The sequence below is a fragment of the Punica granatum genome, chromosome 3 (assembly GCF_007655135.1).
Source record: "Punica granatum isolate Tunisia-2019 chromosome 3, ASM765513v2, whole genome shotgun sequence".
Taxonomy (NCBI): Eukaryota; Viridiplantae; Streptophyta; class Magnoliopsida; order Myrtales; family Lythraceae; genus Punica; species Punica granatum.
This window is the reverse complement of record NC_045129.1, coordinates 4,881,186-4,899,088: the sequence shown is the minus strand read 5'-3', so window position 1 is coordinate 4,899,088 and position 17,903 is coordinate 4,881,186. Positions and strand designations below refer to the sequence as shown.

At 42.0% G+C, this 17,903-nt stretch overlaps 3 protein-coding genes across 12 annotated transcripts in view; all 3 read right to left on the bottom strand.

The window, feature by feature from the left end:
- LOC116201683 (probable disease resistance protein At1g61300) overlaps positions 1 to 17,903 on the bottom strand; it is a 280,377-nt gene that overhangs the window by 11,924 nt on the left and 250,550 nt on the right. The window lies entirely within an intron of this gene.
- On the bottom strand, positions 653 to 13,677 carry LOC116201677 (disease resistance protein At4g27190-like). Of its 10 annotated transcripts, none has more exons than XM_031532989.1 (13): positions 13,501 to 13,677; positions 13,220 to 13,319; positions 12,791 to 13,092; positions 12,328 to 12,494; positions 11,811 to 12,102; positions 11,026 to 11,472; positions 9,189 to 10,855; positions 8,901 to 8,982; positions 7,019 to 7,219; positions 6,300 to 6,558; positions 5,742 to 5,939; positions 1,345 to 5,349; positions 653 to 1,065 (listed from the first exon to the last, which is right to left on the bottom strand). In XM_031532989.1, the coding sequence occupies exon 12, from the start codon at positions 5,324 to 5,326 to the stop codon at positions 1,415 to 1,417; it is 3,912 nt and encodes a 1,303-aa protein (XP_031388849.1). In that variant the 5' UTR covers positions 5,327 to 5,349; positions 5,742 to 5,939; positions 6,300 to 6,558; positions 7,019 to 7,219; positions 8,901 to 8,982; positions 9,189 to 10,855; positions 11,026 to 11,472; positions 11,811 to 12,102; positions 12,328 to 12,494; positions 12,791 to 13,092; positions 13,220 to 13,319; positions 13,501 to 13,677; the 3' UTR covers positions 653 to 1,065; positions 1,345 to 1,414. The 10 variants fall into 10 exon arrangements, with proteins under 10 accessions (XP_031388849.1, XP_031388848.1, XP_031388855.1 ...); XM_031532988.1 differs by having other exon boundaries at positions 12,328 to 12,491; XM_031532995.1 differs by having other exon boundaries at positions 11,020 to 11,472; positions 12,328 to 12,753; positions 12,892 to 13,092.
- LOC116199539 (disease resistance protein At4g27190-like) lies at positions 5,878 to 9,747 on the bottom strand. The gene is made up of 4 exons (XM_031529922.1): positions 9,086 to 9,747; positions 6,522 to 6,558; positions 6,300 to 6,378; positions 5,878 to 5,939 (listed from the first exon to the last, which is right to left on the bottom strand). Exons 1-4 carry the CDS (start codon positions 9,745 to 9,747, stop codon positions 5,878 to 5,880), a joined length of 840 nt encoding a protein of 279 aa, XP_031385782.1.

Here is a 17,903-nt window from a genome sequence, read left to right as displayed (position 1 = left end):
TCCCATGGATTCGGGCTCGTGGGTAGCCCCCAAAACGCCTACCCACGATCCCCCATGGTAATGGACCAAGGTCGGCTCTGATCCCGCGAATCCCACATTGGTTGTGGGGAGAGATATGGGATTTATATATAAGGCCAATTACCTCACTAACAGCTAGCACTTTTCAATGATGAACCCAGTAATGACGTTACAAATGGTATCAAAGCAGTGTACCAGCCAGAAGAGTGGGAACAAAGTGCTATGCAGATGAAGTGCTACACTCGACGGACTGGGTCTGTATATAATTTGTTTGAGTAGCTTGACGAGGACGTCAAGCCTTTTGAGTAGGGGATATTATAACACCCTAAATCCCACATTGATGGGAGAATGAGTTAGTGAAGTGGTTTATAAAGACCAACCTATTGGATTACTAGCAATTTGGGCTTAAGCATTTTGAGCCGGTGGTTGGGCTTGACAAGTTGCTAGGCCAGTCTCCTAGATTAGGCCAGGTCGTTACACACACCCTCTATAAAGTAAAACCTGCTTTTCTGAAGATATATGAATTAATATTCGAATGGAGAGACGATGCTTTCTAAAGATATATGAATTAATATTCGAATGGAGAAATGAAACTGATTCATAGAGACGAGCGTGAGGTTGGCGAATTCAGATATGATGGAACTCCAATTCTCGTCATGTCAACATATTGACCGACTGAACAGCATTTCCATCTCTGTCCGGCATAGTTAAATGCTTAAAACACAGAGAATTTTTAGAAGAACAATGGATAGATTCAACAGAGTTCTACACACTCTGCACGCCGAGATGAACAGTTATTGTAGGCACACATGTAAGTAACACCTCCCGATAGCCAACATATCTAGAGAATACTCTGAGTGTTACAGTACTTAACAGAGCAGGCAAACAGTCGACATATGTTTCAAGTTCTTCATTAAACTATGCATTATATATGCAGGGCAAATGCATCTCCTCATCACTATATCACATAAGCAGCAGTTCGCTATCTCCAACTTCCCCATCTTTTAATCTATCCATGATCCGAAAATCTCTCACAGCAGCAGCAAGCTGAAGAATCAGATTTCGAAATTTTAGATTTTGGTTAGCAAGACTTTGCAACTGAAACCTGACATAGCTAGATTGGCATAAAACTGAGACAGCACTCAAACTTTTCAGCAGTCGATAACAAGAAGCAGTGAGACATAAGGTTGTTGTCGGAAAACGAAATTTCTCAAAAAAAAAAAACACCTTATAAAAATAAAAGACAAAAGAAATATATCAATTCATTTGTTAGTGCCCTGGTGGGGAAAAAGTGGAAATATATGATCAGCAAGTGAAAAATAGTACCTCGACGGGTATCATTACTTCCTCTGAGCACAGTTTGGGTCCATCCCTCCTTCCCTAATCCCGCCGTTGATTACGACCGGCATTCTCGCAAAGGAATTTTTCGGTCTGGCGAATAAACAAACACATAGTGTTCAAGGGTAGTCTTGGCCTCAGGGTGGACCCATTCCAGAGATTCCCACCATTGTTTTTCTATATTTACATCCACTTCATCTATTAGTACTATCTCCTTAAGAGAAGGGGGAAGAGAAGCATCATCTAGCATTTCAATCCTCTTCAGCTTTGGACATCCACTTATCTCAATGACATGTATGAGATCCCGAAGTCCGATCCAACTGCATATGCTCTCCAGCTCCGGGAGAAGGGACAAATGTAAGGACAGATTTCTTGTACTTAATTGATCGCCAGGAGATGCTGCTGGAATGGGGGACAACAACAAGCTGCTGGTGGCTCCGTGGTCTATCACCTCCTTCATCTCTTTGCAATCACGAACAATCATTCTCTCGAGGTTGGGGAGGAGCATGAACGACTCAAGAGTTAGCACCCTCTTCATCTTATCACATCCACTTAATTCTATTTCCCTAAGAACTGGAAGCGATTTTGGCCCCACCCCGTACTTCATATTTGGACAATTGTCAATTTTAATTGATGATGTCAGTGATTCTTCTTCGCCCGTTGCTGCTCCTCTTATACTCTGCAGCTCCTCAAAGCTGCTGGTGGCTTCGTGGTCTAATTCTTGGCCGCCTATCAACTCCTCCATCTCTTCGCAATCATGAACGTTGATAGTCTGGAGGTTGGGGATGGGCATGAATGACTCAAGAGTTAGCACCCTCTTCATCTTCATCTTTGGACAATTGACGATTTCAACTGATTGGAGTTGGGAGAAAGCGTCGGGTGGCAGTGGTGATGTTGATGATGTTGGTGATTGTTCTTCGTCTATTATACTCTCCAGCTCCTCGCAGTGTCTTATCTCGAGCTTTTCTAGTTTCTTAAGGTACAGATTGCAACTGTGTCTGGGCACCAACAGATGCTGCAATTTTGGACATCTAGAGATCTCAAGCGCCTTGAGATTAGGGCAGTGGTCTTCTGGCTGTCCCCCATTCCCACTCAGTGTTGACACCTCATCGCACCCTTCAATCTGTAGCTCCTCCAATTCTTCAAGTCCCTTAAAACTGGATATATTCCACGTCCCGCCATACTCTCGAATCCACAATGCCTTCACGTCTCTTGGGAGATGACAAGTTTCTCCTATCTTATACTCTCCTTCATCCATAATAATAACTTTGCCACTATTAAAAAAATTTACACAGTCTTCATCATATGCATGAGCTCCTACGACGAGAGTGTATGACTCTATAGTTGTCGCACACAGTGCGTACTCATTCAGCTCATTCACGTTTTCAAAACGACATCGGAGGGCCTCCAACTTCCTCAATTTTCCAACTTCTTCTCCCTTCACTGCAATACTACCCGCTTCAAGGTGTTGTAGCTTCTTTAACTTACAAACTACTGCATCTGGAATCCTTTCAATCCCCGTCTCTCTTAAGCTGAGATATGTAAGATTGACCAACATCCCCAAACCATCTGGTACTTCTTTAATATTTATACACCCTTCGAGGTCCAACTTCCTTAACGATGTCAACTTCGCCAACGACGGAATACGAGATAATTCAAAGCACCTGTTAAGTATAAGTGCGTTCAACTTTTTCAAGTTCATGACAGATTTTGGCACTTCTGTGATGCTGGTCCTTCTCAAATCAATAACCTTCAACCCCTGCATCCGCTGAAAGAAACGTTTTGAGATTTTACGCAAACTCAAACAGTAACTTAGCAGCAGAGTTGCGAGTTGAGGACAGTTTGGTGATATGGACCGTGGAACTGCCATTATGTCATTCCTCATCAAGGAGACCTTCTGAAGGTTATGTTTCCAATCATCCTCATCATCCGGCACATCTTCCAAACCCAAGCCAGATTTCACCATGCATGGGGCACTGTTCACGTTCATGATGTGCAGTGCCATATCCCGAATCACATCATGCATCCTAACTCCTCTACCGCCTGCCTCCAAGAGGCATGCCTTTTCAAGTTCATCTAATAATCTGTGCCCTTCGTTATACATCTTCCTCCTCTTATCTTCACGAATCACCCCCTCATCAATACAAAGTTCTATCAGCTCTTGTCTAGGGATTAACCAATCTTCAGGATATAGAGCACACGTTAAGAAACACAGTTGTCTCTTCTCATCCAGGCGGTTGTAACTCTGCACCAAAATCGGGAAAACACTCTCTTTCATACTCTGCTCCAGAACTCCTGGTCGTTTTAAATTTTCTAACGTGGCTTCCCATACATGATCCTCGACCTCTCCCCTCATGCTTCCCGCCATAACAACAATAGCTAACGGCAAGCCTTTGCACTCCTTAATAATATCCTCAGCAACAAGTTTCCGACTTAAAGGTAGATCAGAACCAAGTGTCTGTACAAACAATGCCCATGCTTCTTCATCAGATAGAGGTCGAACTCCAACTTCCGCTTGACACAACATCTTTTTGCAAACACCAAGATATCGCGTTGTTAGGACCAGCCGAACACCATCTCTTTTGACTGGTATACCAACGTCTGCAAGCTCAAAATGCTGCCACATATCATCTAAAATAACTAGACACTTCTTTTTCTCACTCAAATGGTTGAACAACAATGTTGGCCTCATCTCTTGGTCAACATCCTTGAAAAGGTCAGAAACCTTGAGGGCTCTGGCAATCTTATTTTGAAGCTCGTGCGTACTGCAGTCTTTTGACACCGTGACCCAAAATACATTCTCAAAGGCAACACTGTTATGCACTTTATTATAAAGGTGCTTCATGGTTGTGGTTTTCCCTACTCCCCCCATCCCATAGACTCCGATGCATAATGTATCATTTGTCATTAAGTAATCCCAGAGCTCATCCACAATCCGTTCTCGACCCACTAATTTGGGCGCTAACATCTCACGCCGTATAGTTTCCCTTACAAACGAGTTCGGCGCAGAAGAAGGTAGAACCAAAGCACTGTCCCCGTTGTCTTCATTGTTGGGATTTGGATCAATCCGCATCGGATCAAAATGATTGGTTTGCTCAAGCATAATGCTGTTAGCTTCATGGTCTTTAGCAACCAGATTGGGCTCATGTTGCACTGGGTTGTCTCCAGCACATGGTCGTACATTACGTGTGCTTTCAGGAAGAGATGGTTGAACATCCTCAGGTAGCAGATCAGGACCATCTGGTTGCATGGATTGTATCTCGAGTGAGGGTGCATTTGCAATTTCAATCAGCTCATGCACGTACGCAGTACACTGATCCTCTTGCAAATATGGCTGGTCTTCTGGTTGGGGAGTGTTGTGTTTAGGCCAACCCGATCGGTCAGCTTCTTCCGTGACAAAGCTTGAACATGGTATGCTACTTCTTTCATTGTTGTACACATCAGCATTTGATGGACCTTCCACCATTGCTCCACTGCAGACTTCTCGTAATAAGTTTGCACTAGAATCCCCAAAAATGCTTTGTGAATCGGAGATGTCAAGATTATCCATTGACGCAACTAGCAGAGGCGAGCTCATCTGGTGGATTGGGTGAGGACTCTGCTGCAGTGGTGCTGGTGCATTGGGGTTGCTTTGGCCAGGAGATGACATAGTAATCTGCAAATCTGCCGCCACCTGCTGTGGGTTGACTTGAGCTGAATTGGTTCCAGCGTCCACCTTTCTTCTCTTTGTACTTTTCTCAAGTGCCTCGTTAGCTTCGTGCATCGTAGCTTCATCAACTTCACCTTCACAAACTTTAATTCCTTTGCCTTCAACCTTACCCAAATGCGCCTTTATCCTGGAAGCTCCCCCGGAAAATTGCTTGTGGCAGAACTTACACTTCCAACGATCCTTGGCTTCACCTTCATTGGGCATGACTTCAGCGTGATCCCAAAACTTGTCCCTTGGCTTACCCACCTTTTTCCTATCCATGCTAGCTACTAACCCTCCGGCAGCTGTAAAACCAGAAACAAAGATCTTGTGTTCAGTGACATGTAATGTTCCATAACTCATAGGCGGAACGTATCTATGAATCTAATCATCGCATGCATGATCAAAACTACAGGAAACAAAATGAAAATTGGCAAGAAAATATCATTTCAAGTCAGAATGCAGACTTGTAATGGCACAGTTGCAATCTGGGAAAGGCCTTGCTAGTTTCTCTTATCCCAAGGTCTTAGAAGTATCTGCAGTGAACAGACATATTACAACTCCAACAGCATGCTCCATTGCAGCTTTTAATTACGCGCATAGTTGGCTGCAATACACAGCTTTATGTGCAATCACGAGCGACTCAGCTACTATTCCGATAGGATAACAGGATTACCATTAGGTCCCTATTGCTTACATTAAAAAAGGGTCGTTCTGATCCCGTAATCTCAGAATTGATTGACTTTAGATAGTTCCAAGTTATTTTGGAGCAGGAGCAGCATTCCCTAGCGAAATGGATGAAGCAAACAATGATAAAAGATTCCACTGCTACTTTAGTCCCCGTTCATCCTTGTTCCATCCCCCTCCATCATTGACTGGCCAGACCTCCCCTCACCTAAAAAACCATTTAAACAGAGTCAGAGCATGGCAACAAGGATCTCATTAGATTCTGTAGCTATTTGTATATAGGAGCATTTTAATACATTCATTTCGTTGAGCTTGGTTCCCTCGAGGACAACCTGTCACACCATGTTGTCATCCGCCCAACGAAATGGAAGGATTCTATCTGAGTTAAATAATATATGATGTAGCCGTCCCAGTGACTTAACCTCTCTATATGTAGTTTAATAATACAGTTAAATTGAAGCACAAGTGATTTCCTATGAATTGCGCATCGATTGTCTGCAAGTAGCATGATAGGGAGCAAAACAAAAAAGTAGCATGAGAAGAAGAACAAATCCAGAGAGCGCCTCACCTTCAGCATACACTCTTTGACTGATGATAGCAGGGCGCACTAAGCTACGAAGCCCTCCAACCTTCAAAGCTTGTAGTTTCTATGGATAAACATTGAGACAACTAAATATGCAGAAATGTCAGACGTGGAAGGACATTAGTACCAGCACAAGCAGGCTGGATGCAGCACTGAACTTTGCCCTTTTTGATGGAGAGAATAGGTTCAGTTGCAATATCTTAGAACTGTCCAGCTTCTAGTTAAGTTCAGGTTCCACTTGGACCTGCATAGTCAGACAAAGAAACAAAAGGAATGAATCCAGATCAGACTGTAGATTTGGAGAAAGCCTCTCTTGGCCGAGAAAGCAATTTCTCCGTTTCGGACCATTTCACAACGGAAAGAAGAAACACCTAATGGAAAAATAGTTGAAAAGAATGCTTCATGCACAAAAAGCATCATGGGAAAGACATAAATAAAAGCATTCCACTCCTCTTGTGCTGGTGGAAATGCACTTCAACCTAGCAAGGCAGATCTATCTATTCCTGCTTACTTTGAAATAACCATACTGCCCTGCTGAAGCTCGGATGCATCACAACGCGGAACATTAGATATTTATCCCTACTCCTCGTTCCTTCATGGTATCCATCAAGCACCAACCCAAAGTAACGATCGAACCATATACTATGAAACTGGTTAGAAAGAAACACGTACTCACAATTTCTGCGGAGGCAGAGCAAGTTTACCTCCAAGATCTCCCAGAGATGGGGCGATCACCAACGGAAAGATTTCCAACAAGAGAGCAGATCACTGAAACTCAGCACAAGTAAAAAAATCTTCCAAGCAGATGAGCTGAGTGAAACCGGCAGCTTGAGAGAAAAGGCTTCGACAAGCTTTTGGGTAGTGACCCCTGCAATGGGGTAGAACAGAAAACCATACTCGCAATCCTGCAAAAATTGGAAGTGTTCTCTGTTTACTGCCCTTATGGTCAGTGCTTACACGGTGGAGGCAACTTTAGGGAAATGACTAGGAAATTGCTCTGCAAGAGCAAAAGTGTTCTCAGTCCGGGGGTTTTGCTAACATGACTCCATATCACTATGACACGTTTAGTACTTTCAATTAGTTTAGTACTTCAGTTCAAGTGTTTAATATTTTTGGTAATCGTGATCAGTATAAGTGTTTTACTTCTACTTTCAAGTTAAGTGTTTAGTATTACAATTGAAATGTTTACTATTTTGTATAATCCATCACAAATAGCAAAAGTATTAAACACTTTAATTAAAATACTAAACATTTGAACTAAAGTACTAAGCCTGCCACGGAGTTATATTAGAATTTCCCCTCAATCCACAGTTCCATGGTCATTTTGGATTTCTTTTATTAGAAAATAAAAATCATATTGGTGCAGTTGGATTTGGCTCCGCTGCAGTGCCTATCTTCCCACCATCTATGGAGTTAGTAATTGCAGTTGATTTTTCATAGGCAACGGAAAATGTCTGTATGTCCTCCAGGACTCGTCCATGTTGTAGGGCAACTGCATGGACTGCACCGGGACATATTACTTGGACTAGAAATCATACAATTGAAATTGAAAAATAATTTTAAGTCAAGAAAAGAATTAATACACTGATTTTTTAAGTACAGGAAAACACATCATCCTAAATAATTATTTTAATGTACTTATTCGAGGGAAAATATATAGTTATGAATAGATACATTTTCCAATTATTTGTTTATCTAATATAATTATTTAAGATTTTCATTTTCTTATATTTGAAAAACCAGCACATTACTTCCCTTTTTCCACAATATATTTAGGATATTAACTGTGTGTTTGGTTTTAGAATTAAGTAGAGTTGAGTTTTGATTTTAATTGGGTTGTAATGATTGTGTTGTTTGAATTATGAGAAAAAGTGTGAAAAAGTAATGAATAGTTGAAAAAAAGTAATGATTGTGTTGTTGAATTGTGGAAAAAATAATTGATAGTTGAGAGAATTGAATATTAAAAATTGAATTGAATTGTTAAAAAATTGAAGAAAATGGAAAAATAATAATTGTATTGTTGATTTTTGTTGTTTAGTGAGTAAAGTTAAAGTTAAAGTTAAAATTGTAAAAATATGATTGTAAAACTAAAAGGAACGCAAAATTCCGCTCTTGGAGAAACATAGTTTTTTCACGGAACTCATTTAACTTTTAAGTGAAACAATTTTAGTCCACAATATATAATTCTTGAATAAGAATTCATAATGTACTCAATTTTAATCACTTATTGTTAAAAAATAAAAAATCTTTCTCGCGCAACATGCGGCTTATCACCTAGTTTTGTTTAAAAAGAATAAAAATTACTTTTTTAATAATTTTTTATTGAAAAATAGTTTTTGAATGGAAAAGTTAATTAACTGAAGGACTACTACAACTGACACTATTTGAAAGATTGAGGACAATTTCAGCTCAAATAAAAATTTAGGACGAAAAAGAAAAAAGTTCAAAAGGTTGAAGAGTAAACTACTCAATATGACAGTTTCCTTTTCTTTTCCCTGCTCAATTCAGAAGATTGTAGCATGATTAATTGTTCTGTTTATTTCCTTTCAAGTATAGATTCTATCGTAGACCAATATTAACACTGACCTGAGATGTCGTGCAATAACTGGTATCATGTGTGCCATTGCGGGTCCGCTTTAACATCCGTTAAGTTCATGTCAACAAATTGCTGGAAAATATAAACGGAGTTAGACAACTGGACATATTTGAGACAAAAATTAAGATACTGGTACTTTTATGAGACAAAATTTAAATTTTGTTAAATTTAAGACCAATCTTCAAGATACAGAGCACAAGTTAAAAAACTTAGTTGTTTCTTCTTATCCAAGCGGTTGTAACTGTGCACCAGAATCGGAAAAACACTCTTTTTCATACTCTGTTCCAGAACTCCTGGTCGTTTTGAATTTTCCAGCGTGGCTTCCCATAAATGATCCTCGACCTCTCCCCTCATGCTTCCTGCCATAACAACGATAGCTAACGGCAAGCGTTCGCACTCCTTATCCTCAGCAACAAGTTTCCGACTAGGAGGTAGATCAGAACCAAGTGTCTGTACAAGCAATGCCCATGCTTCTTCATCAGATAGAGGTCGAACTCCAACTTCCACTTGACACAACATCTTTTTGCAACCACCAAGATATCGTGTTGTTAGGACCAAGTGAACACCATCTCTTTTGACAGGAATACCAACGTCTGCAAGCTCAAAATGCTGCCACATATCGTCTAAAATAACTAGACGCTTCTTTTTCTCGCTCAAATGATTGAACAACAATGGTGGCCTCATCCCTTCGTCAACATCCTTGAAAAGGTCAGGAACCTTGAGGGCTCTGGCAATCTTATTTTGAAGCTCGTGGATACTGCATTCTTTTGACACCGTAACCCAAAATACATTCTCAAAGGCGGCACCGTCATGCACTTTATTATAGAGGTGTTTCATGGTTGTGGTTTTCCCTACTCCCCCATCCCATAGACTTTGATGCGTAATATATCATTTATCATTAAGTAATCCCAGAGCTCATCCACAATCCGTTCTCAACCCACTAATTTGGGCGCCAACATCTCACACTGTGCAGATTCCCTTGCAAACAAGTTTGGCGCAAAAGAAGGTAGAACTGAAGCACTGTCCCCATTGTCTTCATTGTTAGGATCTGGATCAATCCGCATCGGATCAAAATAATTGGTTTGCTCGGGCATAATGCTATTAGCTTCACGGTCTTCAACTACCAGATCGAGGTCATCTAGCACTGGGTTGTCTCTACAGGAATTAACCTCTGACATCACCCACGGTGGTACATTACGTGTGCTTTCAGGAGATGGCTGAACATTCTCAGGTAGCAGAACAGGACCATCTAGTTGCATGGATTGGATCTCGAGTGAGAGTGCATTTTCATTTTCAACCTGCAGCTCATGTGCGTACGAACTATACTGATCCTCTTGCAATGGTGGTTGGTCTTCTAGTTGGGGAGTGCTGTGTTCAGGCCAACCCGATCGGTCAGCTGCTTCTGTGACAAAGCTTGAACATGGTATGCTACTTCTTTCCTTGTTATACACATGAGCATTTGATGACCCTTCCACCTCTGCTCCACCACAGACTTCTCGTAAGAAGTTTGCACTAGAATCCCCGAAAATACAGTGCGAATTGGAGAAGTCATCTAGATTAGGACTCTGCTGCAGTGGTTCTGGCGCATTGGGGTTGCTTTGGCCAGGAGCTGGCAGAGCAATCCGCAAATCTGCCACCACCTGCTGTGGGTTGACTTGAGCTGAATTGGTTCCAGCGCCCACCTTTCTTCTCATTGTACTCTTCTCAAGAGCCTCGTTAGCTTCTTTCATCCTAGCTTCATCAAGTTCATTTTCACAAACTTTAATTCCTTTCCCTTCAACCTTACCCAAATGCGCCTTTATCCTGGAAGCTCCCCCGGAAAATAGTTTGTGGCAGGACTTACACTTCCAACAATCCTTCGCTTCACCTTCATTCGGCATGACTTCAACGTGATCCCAAAACTTGTCCCTTGGCTTGCCCATGCCAGCTGCTGACCCTCGGGCAACTGTAAAAACCAAAATACACATATCTTGTGCTCAGAACACTATGTCATGAACTGTAACTCATGGAAACAGAACATATCCAATGAATCTAATCATCACATGCATCATCAAACTTATGCAAACAAAATGAAAATTGGTAAGAAAAGATCGTCTCCAGTTGAAGAACCTTTACCCTCACCGGTCTACTGCTGATGAATGAAGACTAGCAGTAGCAGAGCTGCAATGAGGGAAAAGCTTTGCTAACTTCTCTCAAGCCCAAAGACAGAAATATCTGTGGAGAACATAGACGTAACATGTTACAACTCCAACAGCATGCTACATTGTGGGCAGAAACATAGTCAGCCACAATGTATCTTTATGCGCATTCACGAGTGACAAAACAACTATTCGATAGGATAACAGGACTACTGTTAGGTCCCTGTTGCTTTCCTTAAAAAAAAGGTTATTCCAATTCCCATGATCTCAGAACTGATTGACTAAAAAGTTCCAAGTTATTCTGGAGCTGCATTCCCCAGAGAAATGGATGAGTCAAACGATGAAAAACGACTCCACTGCTATTAGTCCCCTCTCATCCCTATTCCATTCCCATCCATCAGTGACTGGGTAGAACTTTCCTCACCTGAAAAGCCATTGAAAACAGAATCAGAGTATGCCAAAGAGGTTTCATCAAATTTCGTAACTATATGTATATAGGAGCATTTTAGTACATTCACTTTGTTTAGCTTGGTTCCCTCAAAAACGACCAGTCACACCATGTCATCATCTACCCAACAAAATCGAAGTATGCCATCCGAGTTATAGAATATATGAAGTAGCCATCCCGGTAACTTAGCACTCTCTATCTGTAGTTTAACAGTATATTTAAATTGAACCACGAGTGAATTTCTATGAATAGCATATTGGTCGTTTGAAAGTTGCATAATAGGCAACTAAACAAACTAGTAACATGGGACTAACCACAAAGTCAGAGAACACCTGGCATTCAGCATGCACCCTTCGACTGATGATATCCGCACACACTACCTGAGCGACAATGTCGACAAGCCTCCAACCATGGAAGGTTATAGTTTCTATAGATAAACATCGAGACGACTGAATATGCAGGAATTTCGGACGTGGAAAGACATTAATACCAGCACAAGCAGGCTGGATCCAGTACTGAACTTGCCCTTTTCGATGGTGAGGGTTAGTTCAGTTGCAATATCCTAGAATTGTCCAACTTCTAGGCGAGTTCAGGTTCTACGTGGACCTGCACAGTCAGACAAAGACAAAAAAAAAAGGAATGAATCCACATCAGAGTGATAGATTTGGAGAAAACCTCTCTTGGCTGAGAAAGCAATGTCTCTGTTTCAGACCATTTCACAACCGAAAGAAGACACACCTAATGGAAGAGACACAGTCGGCTGCAATAATAGGGCTTCATCCACATTCATGACTAAGGATACAGGATGACCATTAGGCCTCTGTTGCTTACCTTAAACAAGGGTAGTGCCAATCTCCACAATCTCAGAACAGATTAGTTCCTGGTTATTTTTGGGCTGCATTCTCCAGCGAAATGCAAACAGTGATGAAATAACACACTGCTACTTAGTCCCCTGTCATCCTTGTTCTACCCCCATTCGTCAGTGACTGGGTGGCCTGCTGTCACCCCAAAAAAAAACAATCAAACAGAGTCAGAGCATGCCGACGAGCTTCTCATCGGATTCAATAACTATCCGAATAGGGAAGTAACTAGACTATGCACAGAAAACATCATGGGAAGGATATAAAACAATCCATCCCTTTGCTGGCGGCAGAATTGAAGTAACTAGACTGCCCCGTGAAGTTCAGATGCGCAACAATGCCAAAATTCAAATTTTTAGTCCACATCCTTGTTCCGTCACAGTATCTATCACAATTTCTGCAGATGCAGTGAAACCGGTTGAAGAGAATCATACACTGGAACTGGTTGAAGAGAAACATGTACTCGTAATTTCCACAAAAGCGGGGCAACTCAACTACTGCAAGATCTCACAGATATAGGACGATCACCACTCACCAGAGGAAAGACAACAAGCCAGCAGATCTCTGAAACTCGGCAAAAGATAAATCTTCCTGGCAGATGAGCTGAGTGAGAAGGTTTTCGACAAACTTCTGGATTGTTTCGTTCGATTGATTTCCACATGATCCTGACAGGGATCGTCTGGCTAGTCTTTCCTATACCAGGTACCGGACCCGCAAAGCTGCTAAACATAACACCCTACACACATTTCAAAACAACAAACATCTCTTTGTGGGGAACAGCAATACCCATTCGCATGTCATATTCTTCTCGAAGCAAAACGCATCACTTTAACCATGGTCTCAAATCTCTCTAGAATTCTTACCAGCAGGGCGGTAGCACAAATATAAGAAATTGGTGAGAGTGAACAACACAGGGATATGTGAGCAAAGGCAACAGCAACTGAGCATGTCCACTCCAACATCCTGCCGAAAGACACGGAACAATCATACGTTGGAAGATGGGAAGATAAAAGATCGCCGATCACAGTCAATGCTATCCCTCGAAGTCCAGAGCCAAGAGAATAATGAAAGTTAGCATATCTGATCTCCAGTTTGTAGATCTTCGATTTGTACACAAGATTAAAGAAGCACATAATCCACTTACAGTCTCCAACTAAGGACGTTCCTCGGTGGATAATGAAACCTGATTCCCATCAGATTGTGAATGTGAAGTCGAACAAACGAATGAAATACAATAAAAAAATTTCGGCAAGTTGAATGATGGAAGTGGGGGAGAACTCAAGGAAATTGTTCCCAGTCCGCAACCTATGGTCAACTTATTTGGAGTTCTTTTATAAGAAAAGACATATTGGGAGCAGTTGGATATGGCTCCCCTGCAGTTTTTAATTCGAAAAATACAAAAATAATAATAGTGAGGGTTAATGGCAAAAAAAAATACCAACTTTGCACTTTTTTTCTCAAATCTAGCATGAACTTTTTGGAATGATACATAAAATCACCAACTCACCTTTCGTTCTCACATCTAGCATTCCGTCAATCCTCCACGTTAATTTTAACGGATTTTACTTAACTGCGGCACGTGACGCATTTGGATTGGATGAGTGGACCCCTTGGATTTATTTAAGACTTAATTATTCTGAAAACAAAAAAAAATCGAAGAAAAAGGGAGGAGGATGCTGGCAGCCATGGTGGCCTCGATCACGGCCGCTACACCCCAATCGAGGTCGGCGGCGGGGGTTCTCTCGATTGGGTCTAGTGGCGACTTCATCGCACTCGCCACCCCCCGAATCGGTGTCGTTGGCGGCGACTCAATTGAGGTGTGGCGGCCGTGATCGAGTGGGGGTTTTCTTGATTGGGGCGGGTGGCGCCTCCATCGTGGCCGCTACCCCTCAATCGGGGTCAACGGCGACCTCTATCATAGTTGATGCCCCGATTGGGAGGGGGGGTGGCGCGATCGGGGCCCTACCAACCCCAATCGGGAAAACCCTCGAAATTGGAGGTTCTCTCAATTGGGGTGGGTGGTGCCTTGATCATGGCCTCCACACCTCCAATCAGGGTCGCCGCCAACCTCGATTAGGGGGTGGCGGCCTCGATCAAGGTCACTCTGGCCGCTAGCCCCCTTCTCCCTTTTCCTTCTTTTTTTTAAATTTTTTTTCTAGTTTTTTCATTTTCAAAATAATTAATTATTGAATAAATCAAGTGAGATTCACTCATCCAATTCAAATTTGCCACGTGACGCCGATAAGTAAAATTCGTTAAAATTAATGGGAGGATTGATGAAATGTTAGATTTGAGAATGGAAGATGAGTTGGTGATTTTAAGTATCATTTCAAAAAGTTCGTGCTAAATTTGAGAAAAAGTGCAAAGTTGGTGATTTTTTCGGCAATTAATCCTAATTATTAAAAGAAGAAGAAGAAGAAGAAGCAGAAGAACGTCCATTTCAAATGAACAGATGATGGCTGCATTTAAAATTAAAAACAAGGCCATGATTGATCTCCTCGACAGATAAGAACATTTGGATTTATTAGGAATCTAATAATTTGACACACTGTTGGCCAGGAAATAAACAACAATTTCACACGGTGGAACATTTGGATTTATTAGGAATCTAATAATTTGACACACTGTTGGCCAAGAAATAAACAACAATTTCACACGGTGGAATGGGGCCAAGTGCTTTGATTCCATTTCGAAAGCTCAAATTTGATCGATCAGCCACATGCTGTTCTCCTCTCCTCGTTTCTACTTATAATGAATTTGTTGAAGTTGAACAGTCGGGTTAATGGGGACCATTCGTATGTTTCCGTCCCGATAAATTTTCCAAGGATGGGAGATATTTGACTAACGGGATGCTGTTTCCGGGGTAGCATCTGCTTTACAAGAAACTCGTTCCGCATCGGAAGGTGAAATTAACCCCAAAAAAAGAACCTTGTGAAATTACATCTGCAGAAATATGAATACATCCCCACAGAATGAAACTGCAATATTCCTATTTTTTTTCACTAGACATGATGATACTCAACTCCAGCCGCCACTCCAGAAAGACCTCATCTGAATACTGAAGATGAATGGACTCCACAAGCCACTGAGTAACACAATTTGCATTCTAAATGTCTCAATTTTGTTATATGATACATGTAACTCGTGCAATGGTTCAAATTTTTCAGTCGACCCAAGAGCCATCACCAAGGCTCATTTTAATCTGTCATGAAGAGTAAGGCCATATAGCGTGGCACAGCAGGCAGAGCATGATACTGGAAGTGATAATCTAAATGAAGCACTAGAACTGATTCAAAGACCATGAGCATGAGAATGGTGAAGGCGGATGCAGGGGAACTCCGATTCTCGTCATGTCAACATATTAATCGAACTTATTACCAGCATATGCATCTCCCCCTTCCTGTGAAGTTAGATTCTCAAAGCACACGGGGAACTTTAGTTCCCCCAGAGTCGATTCCTCGTATCTGGAGAATAAACATTTCGGGCAAACATACACGAATACCATAGAAGTTCTTCAAAAAATACATGCTGAAACTGCACAGAAGCAGCAGTTCACTATCTCCGACTTAACCATCTTTTAAGCTATCCACTATCTAGGAATCTCTCACAATGGCAGCAAGCTGAATAATCAAATTTTGAAAACTTCAAGATTAAAGAGTAAAGAAGAGTTGGCTGAATCCTCACTTACTTGGTGAGGTGAAACTCATTGGAATAAATAGTGGTATACAAAGATCTAACTATAGACGCTAGTTCTAAGTATGGAAACTATATATACACGATTAAAATACATGATCTGTACATGGCAAGCATTAATGATAATGATTCATGCTAATCTTCTCTATTACTCCCCAGCAAGTCGAACGGGGACTTTGCCATGTGAAGCTTGGAGCGGATGTCAGCAAAGCAAGAAGAAGATAAGCCCTTGGTGAGTGCATCAGCTAGCTGATCATCAGAGTTAATAAAGCGAACAGATAGTTGCTTGCGCATGAAATGCTCCCACACAAAGTGATAGTCGATCTCAATATGCTTGGTCCGAGCATGAAAGATGGGATTCGCCGTAAGATAAAACACAGAGATATTGTCACACCAAAGAGTCGGAGGGTGACACTGTGAAACCCCGAGTTCCCGAAGTAGAGACTGGAGCCATAAAATCTCAGCAGTGGCATTGGCGAGACTCTTGTACTCAGACTCAGTACTCGACCGAGCGACTGTCCTCTGCTTTTTGGAGCTCCAAGAGACGGGATTGGAGCCAAGAAAGACAATGAAGCCACTGACAGAGCGACGATCATCAGGGTTACCAGCCCAATCAGTATCAGAAAAACCATGAATTGATGAGATAGGGCCTGGGCGAATATGAAGACCGTAGGTAATTGTACCCTTGAGATAACGTAGGATATGTTTCACAGCCATCCAGTGAGCAATAGTTGGATAGTGCATAAACTGACAAATCTGATTTACCGCATAGGCAATGTCAAGTCTGGTGAGCGAGAGATACTGGAGGCTGCCTACCACACTTCTCAGAGAAAAGAATCCGAAATAGATCCCCATCATGAAGAGAAGGCCCGGATCCTGATGAGACTGGGGAGCTGATAGGCTTGTACTCTAGCATAGAAGTGCGAGCTAGGATATCATGAATGTACTTGGACTGTGTGAGGTAGAGTCCAGTACCATTAGGGTGAGCCTCCATCCCAAGAAAGAAGTGAAGAGGACCGAGGTCCCTCATGGTAAATTCTCATTGTAAGGCAGTAACTATGGAATGAAAGGGTGCACCTGGGGTTCTTGTCAGGATGATATCATCAACATAGACGAGAAGATAGACAAGATAAGTAGGTCCCCGAAGAATAAACAGTGAACGATCAGCTTTGGAATCTGAAAACCCAAGTCTCTGAAGATAGGTATTGAGATGTTGGAACCATGCCCGGGGGGCTTGTTTGAGCCCGTAGAGAAATTGGCGGAGTCGAAAAACATAATCAAGGCGAGAAGCATCGAGGAAATCGAGAGGTTGAGACATATAAACCTCATCAGTGAGATGCCCATGAAAGAAAGCATTCTTCATGTCTAGTTGTCGAATCAGCCACTGGGAGAAGACAGCAATAAAAAGTACTATCCGAATGGTAACCGGCTTGATGACTGGACTAGACGTCTCTGAATAGTCAACTCCTTCTCTCTAATTGAAACCCTTTGCCACCAATCGAGCCTTATAGCGATCAATAGTGCCATCTGCTTCCTGTTTAATGCGATAAACCTATTTGCAGTCAACCACATTCTGCGCAGGAGATGGTGGGACAAGATCCCAGGTATGATTCTGGAGCAATGCTAGATATTCCTCCCCCATTGCTGCCCGTCAGGCAGAGTGTTTACGAGCCTGTGCAAAAGTTTGAGGTTCCTGCAAGCAGCAGAAACAGAGAAAGCAGAAGAATGGCGAGATATGGTGAACCGAGGAGGTGGCAGAGTACCATTCTTAGATCGTGTCGTCATCCTGTGAGTATTCTAAGTACCAAGTACAACATCATTACCCACAGCATCCTCAACCAAAACTCCAGACTT